The 13,798-nt window shown below is 34.6% G+C and overlaps 1 protein-coding gene across 2 annotated transcripts in view; it reads right to left on the reverse strand.

Moving 5' to 3' along the window:
• LRMDA (leucine rich melanocyte differentiation associated) overlaps positions 1–13,798 on the reverse strand; it is a 634,559-nt gene that overhangs the window by 98,016 nt on the left and 522,745 nt on the right. For both annotated transcript variants that reach the window (XM_040702701.2, XM_040702700.2), the window contains exon 6: positions 5,262–5,346. In XM_040702701.2, coding sequence (XP_040558635.1) covers positions 5,262–5,346 — 85 coding nt within the window. The remainder of the gene's footprint in view (positions 1–5,261; positions 5,347–13,798) is intronic.

A 13,798-nucleotide genomic window follows, 5' to 3' on the forward strand; every position in this document is an offset into this window, starting at 1 on the left:
AAACATAGGTAGAACATGTAAACCCCTGGAAGACGGTTTGGAACTTCCACACATCACATGAACAATTACTCCTTCTGTTTCTCCAAAATTTCTACCTTCCTACCTTCAACACCAATCACTGAAAGTAGTAAGTCTCTTTAGATGCCTATTGCATTGTAACTGCTAGGAAATTTGGATCACATGATGCTCATTATGCATTCAAAAAAAGTATACTTCTGCCTTGGCCCAGTACATATCTCAACTTCTACAAAGCCAGTGCTGGATTGTGTGTACAGCATACCGTAAAAATCAGCCAGAAAGTGTTCTGTATAGCTAAACCAGGTCATCAATAAAAATTCAATAACCCAAATCCACTGAGTACAACAGCAAAGCAAACAAGCAGTCAAACAACGAAGAAAATGGAGTGCCAAGTTCAGGAGTCTCAAGAACAGATTGCATGCCTACATGCTATTCCTTGTCCATCAATGCTAAAGTTTTGAAAAGTCTTTATTCCAAAACAGTTCTTCACCATGCTCATCAGAAGAGAAACTGAGAGCAGGAAGATACCTTCTCTTTTCCTTTCATTTTCTTTCCAAAAAAACTGTTTTATAAGACTACCTTCAGAAGGCTAATAGGAAATAATCCATCCCTGAATTTTTAGGCACTGCTTCTGAATGCAACTTAAGACTTTCAGTCTCAAATTGGACTGTTTGAGAAAATAAGAAAGTGTTTCATTCAGGTGATTCAAACATATTCCTAGAATATATTTTCCATATGGGTACAGTTAATTCCAAACAAGAAAATGAAAGAGAAAATATAATTTCTGTGCATATCAGAATGCTTAGATAATTAACTAGGTATTTTAAAAAATAGGACAGCAGATTTGTTCAGGAAGTTCTTAAAAGCCAGAATAGACTGGAACCATTAAAACTTGGCATAAATCCAATCTAAGGCTCTAAAAACTACATACATAAATACAGGCTTAGCTCTTAATGGAGACTGCTTCTTCTTCCTTCTATCAGTAACCCATGGGGCAGACTTACCACTAGTTGTTCCCAGAAGCAAGATCTCAGAAAAAAAGACCATTTGTAAAATGTTACTGGGAACCTTCGGCAAATGAACAGGTTTTCAAGTAAATCAGGTTCTAGACAATGTTGTAAAGTGTTGTTTGCACAAAGAGCATTTAGCACAATTTTTCATTATTTTTATTATTTAATAATTTTGCTTCTCAAGAGATAACAATAAATAACCATTTTCACCAGCAAAAGGAAAGCACTGCCCTTTTAGGAAGGCAACTTGAGTCTGAATGCTTGAACGTAACCAAGAAACTTCCTTACCATAGCAATTATGTAAAATGAATATACAACATAGCTTAGGGGAGGAGAGGAAGCAGCATTTTTCTGCATGTTAAGAATGTTATCCTTAAAATTACAATATTATAATTTTATTTTCCATCAATTGTAACGATAGTATTTTAAAGCATTAATTGAAGATTTTGTATATACTCAATAAATTGATGTTGATGACAGTATCAGGGGCATACAAACCAAAAATGACAAAAACATTTCTACGACAATATGAAATGGTTTTCCTTTTAGATATTTTGTTAGATTGTCTTGTTTTTTTTTGTTTTTTTTTTTTTTTTAAGGGAGCATGGAGAGGTGTTTATAAACTGACTTTTCTGTTTTGTTTTTTTTTTTGTTTTTTTTTTTTTTTAATCTGGGTGTTACAGTTGGTGTTACAGCTGGAAAGATTATTGTGGTGAAAAAGAGGAAAGAAACAAACTGAGAAGGAATGCTCACCTATATCCGAAGATCTAGGTTTGCAGGAAAGACTCCACAAAGGAACGATCTCAAGTAAGAGATCCTTCTCCAGCGGCAGTCAGACCTTAAATGGGGTCTACGAGAGGTGAAGCCTCCTTCTGGTCACACACATGAATTGCCTTCACCTGCACTCCGAAGGCTGACTGAGTCCTTGCCTCAGGTGATCAATCAGTGGTTCAGGCTGTGACTCAACAATTCCCATACACCCGGTAAGAGAAATGTACAGATTTCACACACCTAATCACCAATATCTAAAATCAAATAAAATTAAATGTTACATTAAATATAAAATACTAATTTTAATAAGGCCCCTAGGAGTTTGCGACCATTGTTTTGAAAATAAAACAAAAATAAAGCTAGCTGTAAAATTACTACTTCGGAAAGTAGTACTTTGCCTAAAAGGACATTAATTAGGTCTCATAAAGGATCAAGTCATATTGCTCTCAGGTGCCCAGAACATGCATAGACAGCCAATACATTTTCTGCTAGGAAACCTAAGTTGAATTAAGTAAACGTTCAGCACAGAGAACATAAGGAGAACAATTTTTCCACGATAAGAAGAAAATTTTCAAAGCTTACAAATACATACTCAATATTTGTTGCTTTCTTTATGCACTGAGACAGTCAAGCATCATAACATTTGATGCAATACTTATAGTGATTATTCCCTGACATTATTCAACACCGATATGGCATTATTATATGCTGTTTCTGTGGGCTCAGACAGTGAGAAAAAGAGTTTATAAAAATTCCTGAATTTTATTTGTTAAAACAGTGAACTGCAAAAGTCCAGAATCCATCTGGAAATAACATGCTGAATGTATGAATACAAAAGGTTTAAGTCGCATGGTGCAACACAATCAGAACATGATTTTGTTCGCCTAGCAAAATTCACAGTAACATATAGTGAAAACTGTCCAAGTAAAACTCTGCCATTCGGATACATTCAGTTTGTTCCTGATCTCATTCCCAAACGCCCAAAATCAATTCACAGCTGTACCAAACCATTTGCCAGCCTTTCAGATTTTGGTAAACAAGTTTCTCTGGGGACAAATAGGAGCACATACAAACATACAGCATGCTTCTTTTCATTTTGGGTTGAAAACCGCCAATATTTTACATATGCAGCAGCTGATTTAATCACTTTTTATAACACTGAAAGCACTCATGAAGAAAAAGAAATCGAAGATATTCAGAACAGAACCTATAATAGCATATTGAAGTATTTCACTTTTTTTTTTTTTGGATATTTTTCTATTGACTCCAATTAATATTTTATTTTATTGTGAACTTGGACATTTTTCTCTGTATAAAACATGTTGATGGAGTTAATAAGTCCTGCCAGTAGGTTGTTCCAGGCTTTATTTACAACACTTGGAATTTTGAAAAGATTTCTTAATGACTTCCTCATGAACACATGCACATATATATGCATGTATATATGTATTTATCCTAAAACTTATTGGAGCATGTCATCATCTCTTTTAATGCCAATTTTACTCTTTTTTTGGATGATCCATACTTCTCTGTTCACTTAATATATAATCATACTTAATCAACAAAATTTTCAGCACATGTTTAGCATGCAAAGTAAAATATTTCTGGGAAGAGTATAGACAGGAGAAATACAGAATTATGTGGAGAGCTAAGGGGGAAAAGTCGGTAATTGGAGGAATACCATTTTCCGCTTTCATAGCAAGAGAGTAGGCACTACCAAAGCCTTGAGAAGACAACGACAAGCTCTAGACCTGAACAGACACCCATACAGACACATGTAGTACCTACTAGAGCAACTGTATTGCTATGCTGCCACAGAAGACAATACCTATTGGACAATTTCCGATGCATAAAGCTACTGGCATCTCTATGGTAAAGCCAGCCTTGAAGCCACATCTCTAATTTGACATTATCTAAATAAACAGGTCTGAGGATACACGGCTTTTCATGTTTATTAGATATATATTTATATTATATAATATATATTTATATTATATTATATATATATTTTATTTTTATAGATCTTAACACTCCTTTGTTATTCTCTATTTACTAATCACTTAATTCACTTATTCTCTATTTACTAATCCTTTAATCCAACAGCAGAAACCCAACCTCAAAGTAAATATGCTTACCAGAAATCACCCGAAATCAAAACCACAGCATGCATATACCTAGGGATTTTTATTTATTTATTTGTTCGTGTGAGGGTATGGGGGTTGGATAGGGAAGGCTTATGATTTGCAGTTTGTTTGTTCTTATAATCTCTGAAGACTAAGTGTACTCTCCAATCCAGGATTTGGGTTCAGTTCCTTCTCTTGTTCCTGATCTCTGGCAGAACGCAACACACTACAGCACTTTCAGGACATCGGATTTCCCATACACCGTATCATCTTACACGAATACCAGGAAATAGCCTGGTAACCATCTAAGCTCTAGCACAACAGTGATATAGGCTGCAAAGAATGAAACTCTAATCCGTTACTTTCCTCACCCTTCCCATCTGAATCATTGTCTGCCTGGTTCTTTCTCAAGTTTTCAAATAATTAGGCATCTGCTAATGCTGCCTTGATCTATACCGCTGTAGAATTTGAAAACACACTAAAATCTAGTTACCATTAATTCATAAATACGACATCGACTTCGATTCTGATATTCTGGTATAAAAATAACCTCTACACAAATCATTTATGCAGTCTAAATTTGGAAAACACTTGAAATACTAAAGTCTCCATGGAATTAAATGTGCAATGTGGAAAACACTGAGTGTTGTTACTCTGGTTTCAAGCTGAAAAATGTTGCAAGCTATATACATTTCTTCTGAAAAAGAAGAGCTTGGAATGTGCTCTTCCTGACTGCTCCCTGAACTTTTTGCTCCATAGGTATGAAGAAGGAATTCAAGAGTTTGCCCAAGGTTTTTTTTTTTTTTTTTTTTTTTTTTTTAAGTTCTAAGTACCGGTGAAAAAGGAAATTGAACACTGATCTGGTCTTTATTGCTTAAAAACAGAGAAGGTTGAGTCCCATTTTATTGCAATGAAAACATGTTAACATTTCAAAATTATAGCCCTAAATTGTTAAAATGCCAAAAAGCTTTCTCTTTACAAATAATAGAAACTTTACAGATTCTCTCAAAATTACCAACCCTGCATGCAATCATCTACTTAGCAATATTTAAGTACTTTAACCTTTTAATGTTTTTTCTCTCACACATAAAAACAAAACAAAAAACCACAATGTTATTATCTATAGATTTATTTGTTTTCCCAGTGGACTACCTTTAACCCCTCTTTAAATATGAGCTAAAATCTGTAATCTTGACAGGTATGGTTTTCTCATGTAGTACAGAGAGTACTTGTGCCTTTCAAGTAAAGTGCCAATACAGTGGTAGCTACTACATAGCAGGCCTCACTGTGAAGTTTACTACCTTGCAGGAGTCCATGCCAATAAAAGTTTAGCTTTTACCTCTGTGATTGGTGAGGTCTCTGGATCCCGAAGGTAGAGGAGTATAGCTCATCTCAGGAGAGATGGAGGCAGCATCACTGGAGGCCTGTGTGATAAAATGAATATTATCAGTATTTTGAACAAAGGTCAGTTGAGTAAACAGAGACAATGCCTCTGTAAGATGAGTATTCTGATGGGCATACAGGTGCACAGAATCACCAGTCATGGAACACTACTGAGAACTGAAAGAAAGTTTAACTTGTCTTCATTAAAACCACTTTCAATCTTGCAAGGAAGCTGTACTCAGAGGTTTGCACAATTATATTAGATATCATTGCTAGAAAATATTGCCATACAGCTCACAGCTTTGAAGAATTACCAATTTAACCAGGAAAATTTTGGGCAGCATTAAATGTGTTCTTTTCAGTGAAATAGAAAAATACTTAGCTGAAGGAATTTACGTGTCCACAAGCAAAAAATGAAGATGGAAAATAGAAAGCTGGGATAAGATGCTACACTTTTCAAAACTAAGCAAAAAACAGATTTCAAAATTTCACTGTTCTGTAAGCCAAGCAAAGAGATCTTTTAAGAATGATAATGCCTATAATGTTCAAAAGCTGTACAAGTATCTGGATTAATAACAAACAGTTAAAACCCACATCAGATTTCTAAAACATTTAAAGAATTATCAAGAAGACTTACTGAGAATCCTTAAAAGAAAATGCTAAGAGAGAAAAAAGGAAGCTCAATTTTTCCCCCTAATAAAGAAAAAATTAAAGATCCTACGACCTGAATTAAAAACTTTAAACCACAGAGTTTTAGTTTTCTGTAAACCAGTCTTAATCTGGTTGAAGAAGGTTTAATCTGAAGGAAAGAGCAACATAAAGCCAAGGAAAGCCATGTTTACCATTCTCCTTTTTAGTTATTGAGCAGTGGAGTCTCATTCTTAGGTGATATGAAAATAATGGATCTTGTTGGTGAATGTGAATCATTACAGTATTTTAAAAATTTAGTTTGAGTTAGGTGGATAGATAGCATGGTAGTGACATGCCCAGTTTCAGTCACAAACAGAGTGTACTAAAAGTTATATGATAATTTCTGATAGAAAATATAAAGGAAATAGAGAGAAAGAAAAACAAAATACAGAAACTAAACTCCTGATTTTCGTAATGATTTCTTAAGGGGGAATCTTAAAATAGTTTTTTATTTTCTATTCCTGTTATTCCCATATAATATTTTGGCTTACAAATTGCAAAGTCACTTAAAGCAATTCACATAAAACTCTTATTTTTAATTAATCCTATACATGAAATGAATTCAAAACCAGATTAACAAAGGCTAGTAAAGATGAAAGCATAAGATAGGGGTAAAATGTTTTTGGGAAAACAAGCTTGTAATCAAACTGAACTTAAGAACAACATGCAGAAATTCACAAAAATGAAAATCACCAATATTCTGTTAAAGAACTTAGAAATCTCTGCTATAGCTGTACAGATTTAGTACGTTAAAATGTGTAAGCATAAGTGACTGAGTAGATTAGTATACTAAGCTTTTGTTTTCAAAGGCCAACTTTGAATTTCAGACAGATTTGTCAGACCATACAGTCCCATTTTAGTCCTTAGCATAAATCAGGACAGAATAGGAAAACACATCATGTGTTAAAACAGACAGGTTTGCCAAAACAGCATGATGCCATGTATGAGCTATGAAGAGCGCTCTAGAAAATCCTCTGTCCACTTTCTCACCAGTGACTGTGCACCCTCCTTTTCAGAGAGGTAATACTGTAAATACAACTTTTGCTTTCAGACAAAGTGAATAATCTCTTGATTTTAGTGAACTGTAAACATGCAGCCCTACCTACGCTGGACTAACAAGGGATTGGAGATCTTCTCTCTGATGACCAATATGATCTGAGGATACCTAATATCTCACAGGATGAGATGGATGCCTCTAACATCCAGTAATATGACATCTGAAATAAGTTCCAGAAGCAGGTATGTGTTTATAGCTATCTGTTTTCTTTTGGTCTGGAAATTCTGGGTAAGTCAGAATAAAAATGTCACTACCTATTTAACATAAGACTTCATCCCTGTAAATCATTTCAAAAACCGGAGGAATAAGTGGTCACATACTGTACACCCTGGATGTTATCTGCCTATTCAAGTGTGCTTAGCTGGGACTTTGATAATAGTGAAGGTTTCTCTTTGGTACTTTTAATCTCAATTTAGACTGTTGACAGCTTGATGATAGCTTTTCCTAAAATTACTGGTAGAGACTTCGCCTTTTCAGCAATATACCACTGACTGAGCAAAATTCAAGAGCTTCTAAAAAGCATATTGGAGTGAAGGGGCAATTTAGCTTTATTTCAAATTTTAGGAGAAACAAGAATGAAAAGGTTTGTTTATTGGTGTTTTGCTGCAATTTTATGTACAGTATATAATTCCCTGTCAAATATGGAACAGTTTCATTACCGTTGAGCTAAGTATTCAGTTAAAGCAACTTTAATTCTAGGCAATATCATCCAGGGTTAGGATTGTTTTGCACAAACATTGTCTGGAACTCTGAATCAAGTTTCTGAGTAAACCTGTGCGCCAGCAGAAAGAGAATTTGTTTTCCCTACTGCAGAATAACATTTGGCCCCAAATATTTTCCAAAGAGATTTGTATAGATTATTATTATTATTGATATTCACAAGAATATTTTGACAGTGATTGCATTGACATGAGACAGTTGTGTCTTTGAGTATTGGTGACATATGCATCAGAAGTTCATGCTGCAATGCAGAAGAAGGTAATTACAAAAAGCTGGCTAAAAAAAGTAGTAGCTTCAGTGTTATATGTACAGGTCACCAAATAGCTCAGTGAAGAAATTCTAATAGTATTATTACTAGAAGCACTTATTTGTGCAAGCATTCTAGCCATCCAAATGTTGTAGTATATCACAGTACAAGACATGGAAGTTACAAGGCCAATAAAGTTACACACAGCCTTAGTTATGCACATAGACAAACATTTGCTAAACTGAAGTCTCTATCTGTCTTAACATTAGCCTGTAGATTTTGTAGGAATTAGGAAATTAAACATTCTCTTGAAGAGTAAGATATAGCTTGATATTATACTATATTGGTTATAATAGAATATCCTCCACACTTGTTAATACTTTATATTCTTCTATTTCTGTCACATAGCATAACTTGTATTTGGATCCAGATATTTCTCTAGTAATATCTCTCCTTGGTATGTGAGAGAACATTGTTATTTCTATGACATGTGACAATTCTTTACACACCTCTACGTAGCAGTGACAGTAGTAGTCATCAATATATTATTGTGACAAATTTTACAATACAGGGAAAATAGCAGCATTTTAGCAGCTTCCTGAGAAGAGTTTAACAGATATGCAAAGCACTTATGGAAAGACATGGTAAGTAAAATTGTTTTAATGCACACATACAAAGGGAGATTTTCTTAGCTAAATATATTTAATTCAAATATAAAGCCACAGAGGGAAATCTTTGTTTATTATTAATAAATGCAACTGTAGTCAAGGCTTAACTATATTTGAACTTGATTATTATAATTCTAGGAAACTGTAATAAAGTTGACATAATCTTCTGTGTAGTTTAAGGACTAATCTCGAATCACATGGGCAGGTGTCTTACCCAGAAACACAGCCTTCAATAATTTCTATGCATCTTAAAACCTTACCTAAGTCTATATCTACCAATGGGACAGCAGCTTCTCAATTCACTCTCTAACACAGGCTACAGTAGCTCACATTTCCAGGCTTTCAGTATATTAGACCATCTAGATTTGTTCCCATTTGAGATAAAACATACAGATATATTCCACAGACCTGCTCAGTGATATAAATAAATAAAGTAGATATAACTAGAAACTCATCAATTACAGATGAAATATTAATTTATGTATACTAATCATATATTCACGTGAGATGAGAAACATAGCCCAACTATTAACAGAAAAAAAAAAAAAAAAAAAAGTGGGTTGAATTTATTACATGCTTGCAGAGAGTATCAAAACACTACCCCAGAGGGAATGTTTCTTCCCATAAATTTGCACAGCACCAAGCACAATGAGGCTTTAATTTCACTATGAGATCTTTGAGAACCTTGTGACAGCAGAAGATATTACAGGAAGCAACAGTATACCAGGTCTTTGAACACTCTGTTTGAGGGATGAAGAAATTTATTTACAACGTATTTGTTTTTTCATGAAATCAGGAACCATACAGAAGAGTTGCTAGTGAAAGAAAGAGACAAAATTTGGAAAAAAAAGGGATAAAGAATGAAACTAGAAAAATATGTAAAGGCAGACAATGTGAATACAGCAGGCTACAAAAGCAAAAAGTATTGCTTTTCTTTCCCCTCTTGTGAATTAGGATACAGGTTTCCAACAAACCAGCGCTTCTGTAACCAAGCACAATATGCTGTTATGCTTAGAAGTACAAGCAAGCGACATGGCACAATACACAGGAGACACAGCTTTCCCTGATGAAATGGGATTTTCCCAGCCAAACACAGCTAACAACAGGTTAGCACTTGCATCTACTAAACTTCCAGCATAAATTAAAGGCACTTTAATAAAGGAGGGGAAGAAGAGGGGAAGGGTGCATGGTTTTGCCACAACTTGCCTGATCTCTGTACACTTACTTCCTCCTTGCCCTGCATAGAATCAGTGATTTATTTCAAAATCTGATTTTAGATACCAGATCACGGTACTGAAATAAAACAGGAGAACAGCAAACAAGTGTTCTGTAGAAGGAAAGGGTACTACTTTGTTTGTCTAAATATCACGCTTTGATGAAGATCACAAAGATCTGAATGACTTTCTTTTATCAGTAGCCACTGAAAAAATAAAAATAAAAGAAGCCAGTTCTAATAAAGAAGACAAATACAATCTGACTACTGCAATCTAATTCATCATTTTAATTTACTATTACAAATGCATGTCATTATAAAGAATTTTTTCTGTAAACTATAGAGAAAAAGCTTTTTTCTTACCAATAAAGAAGGAAATTCATAAGAAAAGAAGGGAATGTAAGGGCAGGTATAGGTAGGGTTAAAGGATTTATTGGCTTTCTTCTTCTGCCTACTAGCCTAATAACCTTAATTGTAAACAAACAAACAAAAAAACCAAGAGTCCAAACACTTAAGTCTGTCATGCACAACATCTAGTATGATGTGAAAGTGAAAAATGTTTTTCTAGTATGCAAACAAAGGTAAGCATGAAGGGAAAAAATGAATAGGGTAATACTTTCTAAATTTCAGAGGAAATTTAAATCAGGCCCACAGTGGCAACTGGCCCTCGAGAGTCTGGGAACAAAAGAAAAAGTTTAATGCCTGAATTCTACTACTCAAGGAATAAAAAGACAATATTTGGTTGGTACTACTAATGGAACATTTTGTGTAGTATGAGGATATACTATATATCTGCTGCATTGAAACAAATTTGTAGAGACCAATGGTTCAAAAAATACAAATAGACTGCTATTTTTGGCAACCACACACTTTCAAATACTTTCAGCTGCTGAAGGAAATAAAGGGGGGACTGAATTTCAGATAAGCCAATCTTTTTTGAGTCATGGGTTAAGAAACAGCAAAACTTAAATGAGATCTTTCCAAATTAAATTTCTCTACTAGTCATTTCCCTTTTATATTTCTAAATGTCAGAATAAACCAGCAGTTATCCAATAAATCCATACCTGTGTTAGCAAAAAATGCTGCAACTCATTTCTGACGTTTCTGAGTTTAATAAATATCACAAGTGTTTCAGCTATAATCGAGAGTGTGACTTTGAACTAAGCAAATATTCATTAAAAACATTTTGCCTTGCTATTTTCATCTCTGACATTGCTAATAGAATAGACCAAGTTATTGTAGTACCAGGAAGACAAGGAGAAGAGTGATCTTATATTTTGGTTGAGCTTCCAATTCCAATGACCTTTAACAAGAAAAAGAAAGAGGATTTTGCTTGTTTAACAGAAGTAGTGGAGCTGAAGAAGACACAAATCATTTCAGAAAATATTTCTCTCATTCCCATACAAGAGAGATTATCACTTCTCACTTGAATTTACTTTAACTTCTGGTTTGCATTTCATATTAAATTGCAAGGTTGAAAGCAGGGTGCAACTGTATCAAAGAGGTAAATGAACATAACGTACTTCTTATGCATTTAAGCTTAATTGAATGGAATCGATACGTCTGGTGTGCAGCCAAATTCAACTATTGTGAAAAGCACCTAATATATGGACATTATTTTTGGACTACTGAATGCCAGAAAATAATGACCTGGCATTCAGCTTTGGTGAATCAGACCTTGAATTTTCATCTAAGAGCAGTTTTGAATTATTACTGAAGATAAGGTGTAAATGGGCAACGGAATTTTATCCATGTTTCTCCCATGAATCATAAATGAGGGAAAAAAATTACAGACTAAATTGCACTTAAAAGGAATAAAGTCTTTTCATGTCATACATGATTTATCAAAATGATCTCATTTTAAGGGTACTGTGGTGTATCTTGATTAATAACATTAGTAAGCATGATGAATAGCCTCTTTAATGGTAACACAGAATTTATTGGCAAAATCTCTAGTTCTACCAAAAAGAGGAGGAAGTAAAACACACAGCAGATAGTTACTTGCAGGAACAGTTTAAGTCAACTCTCTCCTGTGTATTTTGCATTTAAGAGGTCTTTGAAAATTCAAAATTTGAGTTTATTCTTAGGTTTGTTTTGAAAACAAAACTCTCTTTGCAGTTCACTGCAAAGCAATCTGAACTCAGGATGTACTGTAAAAGGATGTAGAGTATTAAGGTCTTTCAAGAGCATTGCCTCCATCCCATTACAACCTACTTCAATATCCTTTTTATTTTGCATTAATATCTAAAATGTTTCCCTTCTCCCATTACTCCAACTTTCCCCTTTCCCCCCTCTTTTTTTAAGCCTGCTCCAGCCTGCCCTAACTAATTTCCTTTTGGGCTGACAGATCAGAGGCCTTCCTACCACTGTTCCTTTTAGACCTGTGAAGCCCTCCTCGTAATCCTGCTGCTTGTCCACAATTAATCTTTCCAGTTGCCACATTATTAACACTACCACCCACAGACAGAGGATGCCTGAGCACGGCTGGAGTCTAGCTCCCCACTAGAGCATCAAAGTTGTCAATCAGACACTAGTCAGAAAGTTGCCTGCTGTCAACATCAGAGGTTTTCATCCTCTCCTACTCACTGATCAAACATTTTTCTTCAGAAGATTAATTCAAAGTCCCCACCTATTTCCTCCCATATCCTATTTCCCTTTTAGGTTTACTCAATGATCCATCTTCTGTATGGAAAAGGAAGCGGTGTATAATAGAAATCCTTTCAGTACAAAAGTTCAGCAAAACTAAATTTTAATCCGAGCTGTTATCAGCTCCCACCCGCCCACCCCCACCCCTGGCAAGTTAAACACCTTAAAGAGTTTGGATTAGACCTAGTCACAAATGCCTTTGATCAAAGGCTCCAAGACTTTACACAAACGCAATCACAACGCAATGACTGCATCTAAGCAGCCTGAATTGATTTGTTCTACTGTAACATATAGCATACAAAAACACTCATTAGGCTTTTTGACTTCCAAGATCAAGTATTTTCAACATCTGTCACTCAAAGCCAAGTATTTCAGCACCTTTCTAACGCTATTTATTTTAAAGTACATCAGAAAAAAAAAGTAGCTTCTTATTGCACGATATTTGCATTTTATCTGTTTAAAAATTATATCTTAGCTACCTGTGTTTAGCAGCAAAAAGGATTCAAGAAATTCTGCTGCTCATTTGGCTCACAAGCCGTAGGAAAGAACTTCTCCCTAATCACAGCCCAGACTATAATATTTTCTTCTGTGACACATTGAATCTTACTCCTCAAGTGGCTCAGTATTTTTCATTATGCTAGATAATAGAATTTGTCCCTAAAGGACCACTTACCAATGCTAGCAACACAACAGTGAATGAAACGAGCACGATTAATAAAACCCAAGAAAAAATCTATGCACTGTGAAACTTAATGCTTAGTTTTAAAAGGAGAATAAAATAATTTGAAATTACACCACAAAATAAATTTGATGTTGCTAAACACTGTCCTCTGAAATAGATTTCTGAATCCTTATTGACATATGACTCAAAATAAATAAATAAATAAATAAATAAAAGAATAAAGGAAAAGTCACTGCCTTGACTCTTGTACTGAGTTTGGGAAAGTAAACTCAACCAAGATATTCACATTTTTTTTCTTAAATTTCTTTACCAGCATCTTAATCAGTTAATATTCCGGGAACATACATGCTACATTCTTTACATTTGCAGCATGCAGAAGGATTCACTGGGTGCACATTCTGGTAAAATCAAATGAGGAAATTAAATAAATAAACCAACAAACAATCCTGTCATACTCTGAGACAGAAAGCAGCCTTGCCAGAAATTTCTGAAAAGTCACACACGAATACTCTTTGAGGTGTCTGGTAGAGCAAATCACAGATGAGCCAAAAGATGCAAGCAGATGCAAAC

This window comes from Gallus gallus, chromosome 6 (assembly GCF_016699485.2).
Source record: "Gallus gallus isolate bGalGal1 chromosome 6, bGalGal1.mat.broiler.GRCg7b, whole genome shotgun sequence".
Taxonomy (NCBI): Eukaryota; Metazoa; Chordata; class Aves; order Galliformes; family Phasianidae; genus Gallus; species Gallus gallus.